We start from the raw sequence: 19044 nt of genomic DNA, 5'->3' as shown, positions 1-19044 counted from the left end.
TTTGTTTAAAATGAAAAGCTTAAATCAGGGTTTGTGTAAAAGTAACAACGCCTTGAAAAATTAAGTCTACTTGGTACAATTTTATGTTTGATTAAAATATTTATCTTTTTGTAAAATATAAGTCTTATGGGGATGAATTCTCTTGGAAGTAGTTGTTAATCTTCCCTGAACCAATACGAAGTTTCATTGTACAGGAGAACCATACTTGTTTATCAGTTTATTCGCTTCATGCAGTAGATAGATGTCCTGTTACTTTTATATATACTAGCGGCTACGCCCCTAGAGGCCTCTAGTGGCACTTTAAATGTTTTGTTCTATATTTAAAATATGTCTATGTTGCGTTTGACGTTTATGTTTGCGTTGAACTCTCTTTCTAAAATCGAGAACGTAATTTTTTTCTCTCGATATTTTACGATTTGTCTTGGGAGGGTGGTGGTACCCTACCCAAAATAGTTAAAAACCTTCCCGGGACATATAAGAATCTACCCTGTTAAGGAGAACCCGATCGGTTAAGCGGTTAGTGCGATCCTTCGGTACAGACAGACAAATATCCTGTTACTTTAGTATAAGGATGTATAAGAATTGTTGATGAGTATTTTAATAATGGCTATGGGATATACGTAAATATATTGACAGGATAAAAATATTTAATGGTCAATTCGTTCATTCAGTAGGAGGGGGGCATCGTTAGTTTAGCCAGCTGCGAGCATCACTATCAGAGTACATGAAAATCTGAAAAAAAATATTGTTTTTCTGCGTAATTGATGAAACCCCTTCACTGACTTAATCGCTGACTCTTTCTAAAAACGTTGGGTGTTTACATTGAATTGTGATAGGATTGTTCCAAACTTTTCAACCAATAAATATAATCTACAGAAGGGGTGATCTTGTTTATCATCATTTGGATGTAGGTCAATTTGTCGCCCATTGCCTTAACCCTTAAGATCCTAGCTTAACCGCAAAGAAAAGTGTTTAGAAATAATTAAATTAAGATGTCATTGTTGGGTGTCCATTCAATTCCGCACAAGTATTACATGTAATCGTCAATATTGTAGATTATTACAACACAGGAAGGGAGGGAGGGGAAATTAGTCACCAAAGTTTTATAATAATGTTTTCTTATTCGTTGGTTTAAAAACTTTGGGGACTTTATTTGAACTTTGATTGGTTGGTTCATTAAGTTGAGTTTTCAAACGAATCAACCATCTGTAATCCTTAGATGGAGTACTTTTGTACATCATCATTGGGGATGTATATTAAGAGATATAAGTTTTCCGGAATTGTAATGTAGGGAGTAGATTTGAAATCTGCATCAAATTTTAAGGATTTTTTATAAAATTTGTTTTTTGTATGATTCTTTATCTAAAAGCGGAAATACAAATTAAGTTAATTAATTTTGGCATCTGTGATTGGTGGATTTAAAAAATCTGCGCTCTGATTGGATGTCGTACATCATTCAACCAATTAGAGCGCAGGTAGTTAAAAATCCACCTATCCTATTGGTCAAAATTAATTAACTTAAAATGTATTTTCGCTTTTAGATAAAGAATTTTACAAAAAACGAATTTTATAAAAAATCCTTAAAATTTGATGCAGATTTGAAATCTACTCCCTACATTAAAATTCCGGAAAACTTATATCTCTTAATGTATATCAATTTATCGGTCATTGTCTTATCCATGATTACAGGAGCAAAAACTGGCCCTTTTTCTTTTGCTTCAATCCCATCAGTACTTAAATTATATTTGCTATTGTGTCTTTTTCATAAATTGTAAAATAGTGTAAAACATTATTCGGAAATGAGTGCACACTTCCGATGCTGTTTGTGTGTCACATGTGGGGTCATCCCACCCGCGGTTCTTCAGCGTAAAATGTTACTCGCCCGCTATTTGTCGTGTTCGCGTCTTTTCATTTTTACTACCCAGTTCATAAAATATTTTATTATTTTTTGTAAACCTCGGAATAAAACATTAACAACAATTTTTTATTTATCCATAGACACAGTGTTTCGCCCTTTTAGGGCTCATCAGTATGGCTCAATTCATCAGGGCTTGAACCGGGAACCCTTAGATTACCAGGCCAACACCCTACCCATTGCGCCATTACCCCATGACGAGTAAGGAATGAAATTTCGACCAGAGAGCTCAACCAACTTATGATTAGTTGGGGGCCTTGCACTTATGGCTAATTAGTACGGTTTTTCATTCCCCTGAGAGTGCTCTAGTTCAGCCTAATTCCTGACCAAACGAGCTTATATATCCATAGACACAGTGTTTCGCCCTTTTAGGGCTCATCAGTATGGCTCAATTCATTAGAGTTAATTTTGCACGTGGTGGGGCTTGAACCGGGAACCCTTAGATTACCAGGCCAACACCCTACCCATTGCGCCATTACCCCATGACGAGTAAGGAATAAAATTTCGACCAGAGAGCTCAACCAACTTATGATTAGTTGGAGGCCTTGCGTATAATAACAGCACAAGATTCTGACGCGTTATGTTCATAGTTAAATTCTATAATATAAAGTAGTAAGGTTTTTTTGTCTGAAACCAAATGTCTTGGAAATTCCGGCCCAAATAAGTTGAACTTTTTAGGGAAGCCTTTTTTAAATGTCTTGGGGTGGTTATAGAATATTTTCCTAAACTAAACCGACCTCCCCTATTGGCTAGCGACGAAGCAACTAGTTCATTATACAGAAGCTGCGCTACTAAAGAAATATTTTGAAACCTCAAAGGGAAATTAAAAACCATAGCAAATTGAAAATTAATATATTTTTGTCAAGTTCACTGTTATAAAACTTAAAAAGTGTTCTATAAACATTTGTTTCCCCTAATGTGATGTTATTTGATATTTTTTATAGTTGAATTCAATAAGATATTGATACCTGTTATTATTAAAACCTTGACCATAATTAAAATCTTAGCAAATCGGTCCAGCGGGTACTGTTTTTTAGTCAGACAGATAGACATCTCTCTATATATAGTAGATAGCTTTTAATTAATCTGTGTGTTATGACCGTTTCACCAAGTGTGATTATATTAATAGGGTATAGGGTAGCCCCCACAGGAGTTGGACATAGGGAATAAAACTCCCACCCAAACATATTTTTTATTTAAATAAAGTAGGTCGGGTTTTTATGCTCGCTAGAATAAATGTATAACCCAAACAACTACCTAGCCCAAGTGGTGGGTACCCTTTTTGTCTGCTAGTAAATTGCCTCCTGTTTTTTTTGTAGGGACTTGGCTGTGTTTATTTTTCTGGCGCTATTAGCTAATTTCAAAGACCCATTACAAAATCGGGACAGTATCCCCGCCCTTTGGGCAGAGTTTCATATAGCTAATGCCCCCTCTATTATTTTACTTTAATCTCGCTAGGCTTTTTTGAGGAAAAGCATCCCCATTTGCTATGTGAGATGCATGGCATTGGTAGTTGCTTAAGAAGAACCTCCAGACAAGAGCCATGCATTCAAAGCCTTGGTAATTTAATAAACAAACTGACATTAACGGCTTGTAGAGAAGCATCGCATCAATTAATAACAAATAAGAATAAAGTAACCAATAATTAATCTTTAAAAAATCATTTATTTATTATATTATATAATGTATGACAAACAAAAGATATAATGACAATTTGTTATATATAAATTTATAAACATAAAGAAAAAAGGATAATTTGTTTCATAAGTAGCGCAGCAATAACAAGCTTAAAATTAGATCTTAGGGAATATTGAGAAGAAATAAAATAATATAAAGCAAGAGGTGAAAGATATACTTTGTACACAAACGCATTTAAAATTGTTTTGTCAACGAACGGACGAACATACACTAATTATAGAGTAGCTGTGCTACTTATAATAATTAATGATATAGAACAAATAATTATTTGTATAAAAAACGATTATAATTATTTATTATATAAAAATTAAGTTTGATATTAAATATGTTAAAGATAGGACATGGATGATAAATTAGTCTTCCCCTCCTCCCCCCCCCCAAAAAAAAAATCTTTTTTGATAGTTTTAAGTTACTAAGTGCATTTATCAAGCTTTGGGGAAGATTCTTTAATAGTCCATTGTCCCCTCTCTCCTTGATTCAAATGGGCATTTTTAAATAGATCACTTTTTAATAAAATTGATTAAAATTAAATAATTTCAGTACTATTTACATTCAAGAAAGAAAGGTTTTTAGACTAATTTGATTTCATAACAGTTGTCTTAAGGTTTTTTTAAATTTTTAAAGAAAATATAGAAAAATGTCTAAAAACTCTCTTCTTTTTTACAGAGGATGCCCATAATTTCAAAAACTGGCACTTTTTATAGCAAATTAAAACATAATTATATATATTAAAAATACTTCTTTTTGAAAACCTTAAAATAAAGCAATAGGGAGAAATATTTTTAACTTCATGAAAAAATATTTTCCAGTGTGACGTCGAAACCGATTAATATCCGCTGGATTAGAACCAGTTCTTAGCCTTACTGAAAATGATATATAGCATCGTAATACAGACAATTTTCCAGAAATATTAAAATAATAAAATTATTACTAGTTTTATTAGTTTGGACCTTAGGCCCTTCGGGCCTAACAAAAATAGTTTTAATCTTATGATTTTTTTCCATTTTACTATACGAGGAAAGCTGTCTAAAATACGCTGCAATAAATAACTATTATACGTTATTAATACGAAACTGATATAAAAATGGTAATAGAAATATATTATAATAAAAAATATCACAGAAAGAGTTTTTTTAAGACTAGGAATGTTATTTATACATATTTTTAACAAAATTATATCAATATTATACAAAAAATTTGTGTTTTATATTTATTTACATTTTATAAATGCTTATTTACATATAAATACATTTTAAATTGGCACAAATATATTTAAATTGTTTATTTTTAGATTATTTTTTGTAGATATATATGTATATTTTTTATGAAATCTTAAAGAGTTTATCTTTTTCACTTTCTGTTTTTTTTATTGTACGAATTAAATTGAAAATGTTCATTTGTCCATTATGACTTGAAAATGGCCGTTTAAAGATCTATTTTCACCGAAAAATGACATTATCATGAATAATCTCCTCCCTGCTGAAGCCTTTCCTGTCCTTGCTGCCTTTTTTGAACAGAGAAAACGGCATCAGGCTGCCGCCGCGTGTCGAGCCGACCTCGGATATCGGCGGACTGTATGAGTCGGCGGAGGCCGGATAAGAGACGGATGAGCCGGCAGAGGACAGGCCGGATGAAGAGCTGGTTGTAGAGGTCGGGGATATTCCGCCGTGTAGCTGAAATAGAAAATAATTATTATTTTATGAAAAACTAAAACATTTCCACTCTTACATACATCACATGCATCTGACATGGCAGCTGTAGCTACAAACTTTATTAGACGCAATTTGGATAAGATCTTACAAAAAAGCAAGCTAAGAAGGATAAATCAGTAAAAATGTTCATTTTTAACGTTTTTCATGTATCTGAAGTTAAATAAAGAAATAAAAAGTGCATCTTGAAAAAGTAAAAAATGATAATATGAGAATGAAAAATAAAAAAAAATATTAAAGTTCAAGATAAAGAAATATAATTAATTTAAAACAATGGTTTAGGAATCGATATGTAAATACTTGGATGTTGCACTAGATTTTTATGTACTCTAATAAAGTTATAATACCAGCTGGCTAAAATAACGTAACCCCCCCCCCCCATCAACCCCTAGTATCCTTTCCACTGGACGAACCAACTGACCAAAAAAATGAGGTCCATATTAGCAACCCAAATTTTGCTAAACTGACGACAAATTTTTCCCTGCCAATATATCCATGTATTCTATATCTATTGGTTGAGGTTTGTTGGCAAAACTTACTCCACCTAATTTATAGTGCAATATTGAATGTAAATTACTTTTTTTCAGATAATAATGCAAATTTCTTTCTTTTTATAGGTGGCGCAACTACTCTATAGCTTACTATAAAAGTAAACCCTGTCAAAACTGATCGCTTTCCATCGATATTCAATTTAAAAGATATATGTCGACTAAATGGCTGACATAGCATCGATATAATGAATTTTAAAACATTTACATCTGTAAACAGCTTTAATAAAAAGTAATTATAACTAACATAACATCGACAGCCTAATGACATTATATCAACATATTAATGTTGACGTAAAAACGACAAACTTTATGACAGGCTGATTTAAAAATTTGTTGAAAATTTTCTTCAATTAATCTCATTACATTATTACTGTATAACATGTAACTTTGCTTTTTCTATCTAAAATCAATACTATGTATTACTAAATAATTCAAAGTCCGATACTATATCATACTATATGAGTAAAAAAAATATACTATATATACTATATGGATAAAAAAAATATACTATAAAAATACTATATATTTTTGGTTTTGGAGTGGTCGCCCTGAAAATGATATTTGCTTCGCTAATTATACAACAAATTGTCCTTGTTAAATCTGCAAAAATAGTCGTTGAGTAATTGGCAAGCCCTTGAAGCAAATAACTTATACATTTAGTCAATTTTTATTATGGCTTTTTACAGCTTTAATCAGTTTAAATGGCTATTTGTGTAATTTGCTGACAAAAATAACAAAGAAATCCAATTATTAAGCAAGAATAAAGAATAGTGAAATAAGCAGGGAGGGGACTATAAATTACATGGGTACCCAAAGCTTTATAGCAACATTTTCATATTCGTTGGCTCAAACTATTTGGGTACTTTTATTAAATTCTAAATGGTTTACTCCAAAATATTAGTTTTCAAACTTTTCAACTAATAATTTTAATCTACAGGAAGGATATTTTTGTTTATTATCATTGAGTACACAAATGAATTCATCGTAAAGGGGGGGGGGGGGATAAATTAGGAGTTGGTATATACTGTAAGTTTTAATAAAAGCACTAAAACATCCCATTACTTCTATATAGTTATCCATTTCTTTATTTCTGACTGCTGTACTTAATCATAAGCCCAACCCTACAATAATTCTCCTGTAACAGGACAACACTTTGTTTGTCATTATTTGCCTCTAGGAGCACTTGTGAGAAGGGGGGGGGGGAGGTGTAGTTCCTTCATTTTGATTTTAAATAGAAAAAAGGGGAAGTGTGTATTTTTTCTAGGGCGATTTCTGTTAGGAGGGTTGATATATCCTACTGCAAAATAGTTTTTAAACCTTTCTGAACCTTTGTAAAGCTTCATTGTATAGCGGTTTACGAGATCATTTGGCAAATATAGACAGATAGGCCTACACTCATTCTGTTACTTTCATACAAGGATAATTAACATATTGTTTTAATTAACCATACACAATAGTGACTTAATAAGCCATTAAAAAACAAGGATATCATCCATAAGTAGCGAAACACAAAAAAATCACGGATTCAAAGAGAAAATTAAAACAAAAGATATAAATTATTAATATCCATTTGTCATTAGTTGTATGAACGACAGACAATACTGTTTTCTCTTTGAAAAGGAGGAACTACATAAAAAATTGCAATCTATCTTAAATTGCAGCTGAGAAAATGACATTTCCGCATAGCGTTACTGATTGACTGACAGACAGACAAATTGAATTATAAAGTAGCTTTGCTACTAAAAAGTTTAATCGAAATTAAATTGGCTGATTTTAATAGATGTCCCCCATAAATTTTGATTTTAAATTCAATAGAATGCATAGCTAGGGATATGCTTCCTGAAGAAAAGTTAGAAAATATAATTCTTTACTATTTACTAGCGGCTACGCCCCTAGAGGCCTCTAGGTCACTGAAGGGGGGGGGGGGAAGGCTGGAGTTGACTGCCGCCTATTTTTAATTTTAGAATATAAATATTTTTTGGGGTATTTCTTCTATGAGTGAGTTATCTTGAGAGGATGGAGGTACTTTACCCCAAAATAGTTTTTGATTTTACCTAAACATATAAAATCTATATTGGTTCAGCAGTTAGCGAGATCCTTTGCTACTAACATTCACAGACAAACAGACAGATATTCTATAACTTTTACATAAGGATTGTAGCTTTGCAAGCCACTTGGGTATAGTAACTGATTTCAATAATAGATACACCTTTCTCTGAATAAAATTTAATATTAAAGAGGCGACCACCTACTAGGTCCCAAAGAATATGATATATAGAAGTGTGATGAACGCACAAGGCATACAAGTGATTTTAGTTGGAGAGGGGAGTCGGAGGGGATTCAAAGTGTAAAAATGTGTATCATACTTCCTCTGTTAAAAATGTTGTTCGTGGGGTATAACTTTTCCCCACTGGGAGTTTCGTAAGGCATGAAACAAAAAATTTGTTTACCCTTTGATTGCAAGATCTTGTCATATTGGCCAAGGCATTTCCCCTATACTACTTTATTATTTTTTCAATTATGACGTGGTTCGACAGTTTGTGGATAAGTCTATAATGCAATTTAGCTAAATTTACCACTTATTTTATCACTGGATAATTCAAATCTATGCCCTATATTTGATAGACCCTAAAAAGGTTGTAAAAAAAAGTAAAGAGTTAAACAAGGAAGACAACATCCCAAAAAAGTGAACCTCAACAAAAGCGAAAATATTTAAGAGACAAAATTCTTGACAAAACCACCTAAATTGCTCAAAACTTAAGATACTTTCTTTAGTACGCCCTAGAAATCATGATTTTTACTTAAATCCTCATACAAGGTTTAAAGCCTGTAGAACGATTCTTACCATTTAAATTTACCATAAAAACTATAATTAATGGACACACACAAAATGTACAGAGCTTCGCTACTAAAAATGATTGTCGCCCATAGAGAATGCGAATAATGTCCTTTGTTATATTTTAGACACACACACACACACACACACACACATACACTGACACACACACACACACACACACACACACACATACACTGACACACACACACACACACACACATACACTGACACACACACACAAACACATAAAGCTATTCATAAAAGGTTCATAAACAGACACGTACAAGTGTACTAAAAACCATAGAATACTAAGGATGATATGACAGGTAGCTAAAGCTCCATTGATTTTAGATTAGGTTTTTTTTATAATTTAAAGAGTTGGGATGGCGCAATTTTTATTTATTACCTGAGCTGTTTTTAGTTCTGTTATTGTGGGGGATGACAAAACGCAATTTTTAAATCATAAACTAGAAGATTGTATTGTTCTGAGGGTTTGGATAGCACAACTTTAATCATTCACCTCAGCTTTTAAGTAGCCATTTTAGTTCAGTTAAACTGAGCACTTATATGACGCAACTTTTAGTCATTAATGTTATTTTGAGTGTTGGGATGGTGCAAATTAAGTTAATTATATTTCTTACCTTAGCTTTAGAGAAGCTATTTTTAGTTCTGTTATTATGGGGTGTGACAAGACGCAACTTTAAGCTGTTTCCAGCTGATCTGATCTTCTCAACCACGTCAGCATGGGAACTCCATTTTATATCCTAAATAATAATAAAATTATGGAAAGGGATTTGGCAAAGGAAGACATATTTTGTCTCTATTAATTAATGATTATTTATGAGTGATAGACAAGTTGGATGAAAAAAATCCTTAAATTTAAAATGAAACAAAATCTTTAGAATTGAAGGAAATGTTTAGAATTACAATTTATTGTCACAGTCAAACAAATAAAGTGCGGGAAGCAAAGCCTGAAGAAAAAATATGCATGTTTTATTAAAATATTATTTCTTTAATCTACTTAGTTAACTATGTAATTAAAGAAGATCAACGAAAGAAAGCTAAGCTTTATTAAACACACTCTGCATGACCAAATCTATAAAATTAAGTTTACCTTATCGGCTATTCCAACCAAGTAATCACCCTCTTTCATTCCTCCAATCTAAAAATAAGAAGAAATATGAGAATTCAAAAATTATATTTTTTGAATAGTTCAAAACCATTGTTTAACGATTAATCATAATCTAAACCTAATTCAAGTTATTTTTTATATGTATAACTATTTATTTTAAAGAAATATGTACATTATTTTATATTCAAACTAGCGGATTCGCCCCTAGCCTCTAGAGGCTTTGCCCCAAGAGGTGATCACAAAAAAGTTAAGGTGAAATTCGTAAAAGGACCAAGGAAATCTCCTGCAAAAAAAAGGACCAAGGAAATCTTCTGCAATAAAAAAAAGGGGGGGGGTTGTTTTAGGGGGAGTTGGGGGTGTCTCACCCCCCAAGAAAAAAGCTTAAAACCATCAAAGGACCAGTAGGTATAATCCCTGAAAATTAGAGCCAAATCGGTTCAGCGGTTACTGAGATCTTAAGCTTCAGACGGACAGACAGACGGACAGACAGACAGACAGACATCGTTCTACTTTGTATTATAGATAGACATAAGAATATGATAAACCTTTTCAAATATGTTATATATTTTTTTTGACGTTAAAATTACCATTATTTATTTTTTACAGTTATGCTTTTTAAAATGGTAAACAATTTTGAACTGAATACAACCCAAAATTACTTCCCATTTAGCTGTTAAATCTTTGGGATTAAAATATCAAATTATTTAAGCCTAGGAATAAAGATAATCACTCTAAAAAACAAAGGTTCCATGATTTAACTTAATTATAGCATATTCTTTTTCCCCAGATAAACGACATATCTGCCCTCACTATGTCCGTTTGTCTGTCTATTTTTTTGTGCTACGTTACTTAATCTTATGGATGTTGTCAACATTGTTGCTTTACAAATTCAGTCTTATACTGATATATGAACAGCAAGACAAGTTTTGACACAGTGTTCTATATTTTATAAATAAACAAAATACAATAAATATAAAAAGTCTAGATCCTCAATTTTTTATTTGGCCCAATAGGAAAACAGCGTAGGAACAATCCATCCACTTATTTGTTAGAAAGTGTAAACATTTTGGTACTAAATGGTAGTTTTTCCTTTTTTTCGTTTAATTCTGCTACAAGATAACATTAAAAAATATAAACAAATTAATTCGCCTGCTAGAAATTCTTAGAAAGTTTGATGAATTATTGTGTTGGTTGGCCATCTAGGGTAATAAATCTATTGGTAATACACAATCCTCTGACAGTAAATACCCTGGAAGTTTTGAATTAGAAATGATTAGAGCCCTTACCTATATATATAGTAACACATTATTATAACCGTAGCTACTCTACTACAGGAAGGATAGGGACATTTATTACATTAGTCTCCAAAGCTTTAAAATAATGTTCATTTATTCGTTGGCTTAACAACTTTGTTATTAAACTTTGTCCAAACGTTTCAACCACTAATTGTAATCTACAGAAGAGGTTATTTTATTAATTTATCAATCTGCCATTGTCTTATCTCTTAAGATTCCTGAATCTACAATGGTGCTTTATTAATTTCACCTACGTCGATAGAGGTTTTAAGAAGTAATTATCAGTATTGGACTGATTACTAATATAGATATAGGGCAAATTATATTTTATTTTAACTTATGTCTTTTAGGTGATTTACCAAATGGAACTCTTTAAGAAATCTTAATGGAAATTCTAACAGCAGACAGACTGACACGCGTTAAATTATTTTTATTAATGTGTTATGGATGTCGACATCCTTGTATAAAACAAGGAAATAATGAGTGTCTGTTCCTTTTAAAAAAATTTAGGAAGTACCAATAGACCTATTATCAATAGAGGTACAAAAATGGGGCTCGGGAGCCAATTTAAAGCAGTTTGGGTGACTAACATTGTTTATTAAAGAGACAGATTGCTATATTAGAAGCATGTTTAGACATTCAGCTAAACTTTGAACTTGTATAAATTTGTTTGTCCGTTAAAATCTCACTAACCACTAAACCAATTGATTTAATATTTTTAGGAAATTTTTAGTCCCGGGATGGTTTTAGGCTATTTTATTTCTGCAACCTTTACTCCACTTTCCCTTGAATATAGAGCATCTAGATGCTAGAGGAACAATAGCAACATATTTGAAATAACAGTTACACTCTAAATCTTATAACTTTATTAAATTGCCTCTACACAATTTTTTGGTTTAATTACATAGAAATATAAATAGGCACTGTTGTTCTTCATATAAGGATAATTATCAGGGCTCGGTAGCCGCGCGTCTGCCACTTTTATGCCACATGGAAATCAAAGTTTTTAAACTTTAAATATCAGCTTAAAGTCTAAGCTCAAAAAAAGTGGCAAACCATCTTTTTTATATTTAAAGCATCCAAAGGGTTTTAAATTTAAGGCTTATTCGCAGCTGCCGAGTCCTGCTATATCGATAAGAAGCAGTGCAGTATCAAATTAATAAAAATATAAAATCAGTTTGCAGACGGACGCACGAATATACCCTAATAATAGAGTAGCTACGCTCTTGACACATAACTAAAATAGGAATTAAAGTCACTTGGAGCCATTTTATGAGCAAAGCTTCTCTACAAATTTTAGGGTAGAGTTGTATGTCTGTATTCGCAATTCTATTCGATAAAGTAGCAGGTTGTGTGTATGTTTGTTTCGAAAGATCTCATCGTAAATGGTTACACCGATCGTTACATAATTTTCATGGAAGTTTTGTTGAAGTCGAAGAAAGGTTATAGTTTTTTAAAAATATAAATAAATAATGATATGTAATTTGTCTATATAATGATTATTTTAGCTAATATGGAAAAGTAAAACGCAAAATAGTTTTTCTATCTTTGAAATTCTACTATAAAACATTCAAATAAGAGTTGTATATATAACAAATTAGTTTTGAGGATGTTGAGTTTCGCCTATATGTTCGTTGTTATACTTGTTTATATTAAAAAGGCACATTATATATTTCCGTTGCTTGAGTGCATTCAGCGATATTAAAGATACGTATATTTGCTGTAATTTTATCAATATAAGAATTTTACAATATTATTACAAGGAAGGTAGGGGACATTAGACTGTAAATTATACTGGTACCCAAAATTATTTTATTATTCATTCATATTGGCTTAAAAATCATGGGGGCATTTATTTGATCTTGACTGGGTCATACAAACTTCAGTGTTTAAACTTTTCATCCATTACTTTTATTCTACATTTAAATTTCATTTTTCTATATTGGGATGTACATCGATTTATCGTCCATTGTCTTAACCCTTAGAATCGCTGACAAAACAACTTTTCAGACCTCTTACCAATTATTTTATCCCTGAAAACTTTTTTACACCTACTTCCACCCATTCTTTAGTGGTGTGCATTCACTTCCGCACATGTATCACCTCATTAAATTTTAAGAACTGTATAATATATTATAACAACAGCACAAATAAATCTTTCTATTTTCTACATCACTGAACCACCCTATTATATTCTATTTGCTATTGTGTCTTTTTGCGAATATGAAACACTATAAGGATGTGATTGTGAAAATATGCGGTAGTGAATGCACACCTTACTAACTAAATTTTATATCATTAGTGGCTTTGCCCCTATCCTCTTGGGACATTTCCTAAAAGAGGGGGGGGGGGATTAATCCCCCACACTTTAAGCACACTAGAATTCATACTCAAAGTCCACAATAGAAAAAAACCATTTTCTAATGGGACAACAAAATAGCTTAAAACCATCATCGAAGGTATATGAGAGTTCCCTGAAAAACATAAACCAATAGTTTTAAGCATTTCTGAGATCTTTAGCTAGAGACAAAAATACTACTTTATTTCATAATACATTATGTTTTCATATTTAAAATTATCTTGTAGTTAATATTTAGAAGAAGTAGATAAACTTACAATTTTAACAAGGATGACAACATCCATAAGTAGCAAAGCTTATTAATATAAAAGTGAGCATATTAAATAATATATCCCAGCCCACTCAAAAAAATCTATCTCAAAAATAACATAACGGACAGAAAGACTGAAAAATCAACCAAATGAAATGTAGAGTAGAATCTCATTGGACAGCAGAATATTGACAAAAATATCAGCCGTTTATCTCAAATAGCAGCCTGGTAATTCACATTTCTTTCTTATGACGGACGGACAGACAAATTGAGTGAAAGAGTATCTTCGCTATCAACAAAGCTTTATTTAAATTATTGGCTTGAAATAAAATTAAATGAAGTTATGGACAACTGATTTTTGCTTTGTTTGTTAAGTAATCTTAACTTAAAATCATTTTCAATAGAAGCTAGACCAATATTGTTCTGAAAATTGCCCTGATAAATTAAAGATAAAATTAGTATTTGCTTAAATTGCCAAACTTTTGTGCTTTTATCCAGGAATCTAAAGTGATAAGACAATGGTGGATAAATTGTTGTACATCCCCATTGACGATACACAAAATTAACCCTTCTGTAGATTACAAGGGGGGGGGAAGTTTGTACACTTATAGGAAATGAAATTCAGTATCAAAGTTTGGGAGGGACGTGTGGGCTTGTTTTTAAAGTTATCAACCTAATTCTTTTTGTAAAATCTCTTATATGACTGGATGTACACGGAAAACTTTGAAAATTGAATTTTGGTACTTTCCTTCAAGAGGCTAGTGGAGCAAAAGACCCCCAAAAACACTAAAAATATGAGTTCTGAGCTTATTTTTAGAGATATCAACCTAATTTTTTAAATGAAAACTTTTTAAAAATAACTGAACTTAGTAACCATTACACATTTCATTTTGGGACTTTCCTTCTAGGGGCTTGTGGAGCAAGAGACCCCCCAAAACTAAGAAAAGGAGTTCTGAGCTTATTTTTGAAGATATCAACCTGATTTTTTTCTAAGAAAACTTTTTTAAAATAACTGAACTAAGTAACTACTACACATTTCATTTTGGGACTTTCCTTGTTGGGGCTTGTGGAGCAAGAGACCCCCCAAAACTAAGAAAAGGAGTTCTGAGCTTATTTTTAGAGATATCAACCTGATTTTTTTCAAAGAAAACTTTTTTAAAATAACTGAACTTAGTAACCATTACACATTTCATTTTGGGACTTTCCTTCTAGGGGCTTGTGGAGCAAGAGACCCCCAAAAACTAAGAAAAGGAGTTCTGAGCTTATTTTTGAAGATATCAACCTGATTTTTTTTTGCAAAGAAAACTTTTTAAAAATAACTGAACTAAGTAACTATTACACATTTCATTTTGGGACTTTCCTTCTAGGGGCTTGTGAAGCAAGAGACCCCCCAAAACTAAGAACAGGAGTTCTGAGCTTATTTTTGAAGATATCAACCTGATTTTTTTAAAGAAAAACTTTTTTAAAATAACTGAACTACCTAAGTAACCATTACACATTTCATTTTGGGACTTTTCTTCTAGGGGCTTGTGGAGCAAGAGACCCCCCAAAACTAAGAACAGGAGTTCTGAGCTTATTTTTGAAGATATCAACCTAATTTTTTTATAGAAAACTTTTATAAAATAACTGATCTAAGTGACCATAACACATTTCATTTTAGAACTTTCTTTTTAGGGGATTGTGGAGCAAGAGACCCCCCAAAACACTGAAAATATGAGTTCTGAGCTTTTTTTTTATAGATATCAACCTTATTTTTTCAAAGAAAACTTTTTTAATGCAATTGAACTAAGTACCTAACTGTTACACATTTCATTTTGGGACGCTCCTTCCAGAGGCTTGTGGAGCAAAAGACTCCCCAAAACTAAAAATATTAGTTCTGAGTTTTTTTAAAGATATCAACCTGATTTTTTATAAGAAAACTTTTTAAAATAACTGAACTAAGTAACCATTACACACTCTTGATTACCACTACATTATTGATATCTTTAAAAATAAGCTCAGAACTCATATTTTCAGTGTTTTGGAGGTCTTTTGCCCAACCAGCTCCCAGTAGGAAAGACCCAAAATGAAATGTGTAATGGTTACTTAGTCAACCTGATTTTTTAAAGAAAACTTTTTTAGACAGAACCGTACTAAGTAACCATTACACATTTCATTTTGGGACTTTCCTCCTAGCAGCTTGTGGAGCAAAAGATCCCCCTAAACACTAAAAATATGAGTTCTGAGCTTATTTTTAAAGATATCAACCTGATTTTTAGCAAATCTGTTGTGGCTACGTAGTTCAGTTAAAAGAAAAAAGTTTTCCTTAATAAATCAGCTTACCTAATATCTTTAGAAATAAGCTCAGAACTAATATTTATGGTTTTCAGGGGTCTTTTGCTTTACTAGCCCCTAGAAAGAAAGTCCCAAAATTAAATCTGTAAAGGTTACTTAGTTCTGTTATTTTAAAAAAGTTCCTTTAAAAAATTAGGTTGATATCTTTAGAAATAAGCTTAAAACTCCTATTTTTAGTTTTGGGGGGTCTTTTGCTCCACAAGCCCTTAGAAGGAAAGTCCCAAAATGAAATGTGTTCTGGTCACTTAGATCAGTTATTTTTAAAAAGTTTTCTTTAAAAAAACCAGGTTGATATCTTCAAAAATAAGCTCAGAACTTCTATTTTTAGTTTTGGGGGGTCATTTGCTCCACAAGGCCCTTAGAAGGAAAGTCCAAAAATAAAAAGTGTAATGATTACTTAGGTAGTTCAGTTATTTTAAAAAAGTTTTCTTTAAAAAAATCAGGTTGATATCTTCAAAAATAAGCTCAGAACTCCTGTTCTTAGTTTTGGGGGGTCTCTTGCTTCACAAGCCCCTAGAAGGAAAGTCCCAAAATGAAATGTGTAATAGTTAGGGTAAAGCGGGGCGATCTCGGTTTTGAGGTGAAGTCGGTATTTTTTTGACCACCTTCATTAACATTTTTCTCCATGTTCTAATCGACTGACAGAAAAAAACATAAAATCAAATTTGTTCCTTATTAAATTGCCTACAAAAAAGTATAAAATGAAATTTTTGTGAGATGAATTTTTAGGGTACTTATTTGGTCTTAAAGTCGGACGACAAAAATTTTTTTTTTCGATTTTTTTGCTTCGGTCGGAAAAACGGTAAGTTGGACAAAAACTGGTAAGAGCTAGAGCTTAGACGTCTTCAGGGGACTTATTAAGAATCTAATAGGCTATCCATTTCCGTTTAAAACTTTAAAAAAGCTTGAATAGTTTTTTCTTAAATCGACTAAAAGTGAAGCGGGGCGAATTCGGTTTTTTCACTTTTTATACTAACTTTTTCAATTTTATATAAAAAAGTGAAATTTTCGAGAAAAAAAGTCAAATTTCTCGTACTTAGAAAAAATTTATTTTTTTTTGTAGAAAAAATTGTCTGATCTTCATAATTTTTTTTGGGAATGCTCTTTATTACATTTAGCAACTTTAACCTTTAGGGCATGCTGTAATTAAATCACTATGTCATAGGTTTTATGAAGCTGGAAAATCGACCACAGATTTTGCCAAACTTTTCTCTTTTTTTCAACTTGATTTTTTTAGGAAATTTTGCTAATAAAACTAATTTTTTTTGGCCAAATCTATTCAAAATTGCCTGAATTTTAAGGATCAGGCCTTTAAAGTCATAAAAAGTTATTTTTTCTAGTAGTATTTTTATGTTTTTTATCAAAAAGATTTTCGAAAAAAAAGTCAAATTTCGCGTACTTCGGAAAAATTATTTTTTTTGGTAGAAAAAATTGACCTATCTTAATAAATTTTTTTGTGCATACTCTTTATTACATTTAGCAACTTTTACCTTTTGGGCATGCTGTAATAAAATCAATACGTCATCGATTTTTTGAAGCTTGAAAATGCCCTACCGACTTCGCCTCAAGGCGGGGCGAAGTCGGTGCCGTTTTAGAGATCAATTTTGACAAACTTCCCAATGTCCTAGGTTTACGTCCCTTTAGGACCTGATCGACTTTTCCGAGATCTTTCTACTGGTCTTGGTCCCATTTAAAAAAAATAATTTTTACGATTTGCAGGTTCAAAAAACCGAAAAAAAGACCGAGTTCGCCCCGCTTTACCCTACTTAGTTCAGTTATTTTTAAAAAGTTTTCTTTAAAAAAATCAGGTTGATATCTTCAAAATAAGCTCAGAACTCCTATTCTTAGTTTTGGGGGATCTCTTGCTCCACAAGACTCTAGAAGGAAAGTCCCAAAATGAAATGTGTAATGGTTACTAAGTTCAGTTACTTTTAAAAAGTTTTCATTGAAAAAAATCAGGTTGATATCTTCAAAAATAAGCTCAGAACTCCTGTTCTTAGTTTTGGGGGGTCTCTTGCTCCACAAGCCCCTAGAAGGAAAGTCCCAAAATGAAATGTGTATTAGTTACTTAGTTCAGTTATTTTTAAAAAGTTTTCTTTGAAAAAAATCAGGTTGATATCTTCAAAAATAAGCGCAGAACTCCTTCTCTTAGTTTTGGGGGGTCTCTTGCTCCACAAGCCCCTAGAAGGAAAGTCCCAAAATGAAATGTGTAATGGTTACTAAGTTCAGTTACTTTTTAAAAGTTTTCATTGAAAAAAATCAGGTTGATATCTTCAAAAATAAGCTCAGAACTCCTGTTCTTAGTTTTGGGGGGTCTCTTGCTCCACAAGCCCCTAGAAGGAAAGTCCCAAAATGAAATGTGTATTAGTTACTTAGTTCAGTTATTTTTAAAAAGTTTTCTTTGAAAAAAATCAGGTTGATATCTTCAAAAATAAGCGCAGAACTCCTTCTCTTAGTTTTGGGGGGTCTCTTGCTCCACAAGCCCCTAGAAGGAAAGTCCCAAAATGAAATGTGTAATGGTTACTAAGTTCAGTTACTTTTAAAAAGTTTTCATTGAAAAAAATCAGGTTGATATCTTCAAAAATAAGCTCAGAACTCCTGTTCTTAGTTTTGAGGGGTCTCTTGCTCCACAAGCCCCTAGAAGGAAAGTCCCAAAATGAAATGTGTATTAGTTACTTAGTTCAGTTATTTTTAAAAAGTTTTCTTTGAAAAAAATCAGGTTGATATCTTCAAAAATAAGCTCAGAACTCCTTCTCTTAGTTTTGGGGGGTCTCTTGCTCCACAAGCCCCAAGAAGGAAAGTCCCAAAATGAAATGTGTAATGGTTACTAAGTTCAGTTATTTTTAAAAAGTTTTCATTTAAAAAATTAGGTTGATATCTCTAAAAATAAGCTCAGAACTCATATTTTTAGTGTTTTGGGGGGTCTTTTGCTCCACTAGCCTCTTGAAGGAAAGTACCAAAA

General features: G+C 32.0%; 1 protein-coding gene across 2 annotated transcripts in view; it reads right to left on the bottom strand.

Moving 5' to 3' along the window:
- Positions 1 to 3560: 3560 nt before the first annotated feature.
- Positions 3561 to 19044, bottom strand: part of LOC145321951 (rhophilin-2-A-like) — a 150647-nt gene continuing 135163 nt past the window's right edge. For both annotated transcript variants that reach the window (XM_080163648.1, XM_080163649.1), the window contains exons 17-19: positions 9827 to 9874; positions 9354 to 9476; positions 3561 to 5286 (exon numbers count right to left, since the gene is read on the bottom strand). In XM_080163648.1, coding sequence (XP_080019774.1) covers positions 5053 to 5286; positions 9354 to 9476; positions 9827 to 9874 — 405 coding nt within the window. In that variant the 3' untranslated portion in view covers positions 3561 to 5052. The remainder of the gene's footprint in view (positions 5287 to 9353; positions 9477 to 9826; positions 9875 to 19044) is intronic.

The sequence above is a fragment of the Acartia tonsa genome, chromosome 6 (genome assembly GCF_053477335.1).
Source record: "Acartia tonsa isolate MP-2025a chromosome 6, ASM5347733v1, whole genome shotgun sequence".
NCBI classification, from domain to species: Eukaryota; Metazoa; Arthropoda; class Copepoda; order Calanoida; family Acartiidae; genus Acartia; species Acartia tonsa.
This window is presented reverse-complemented; position numbering and strand designations above follow the sequence as displayed.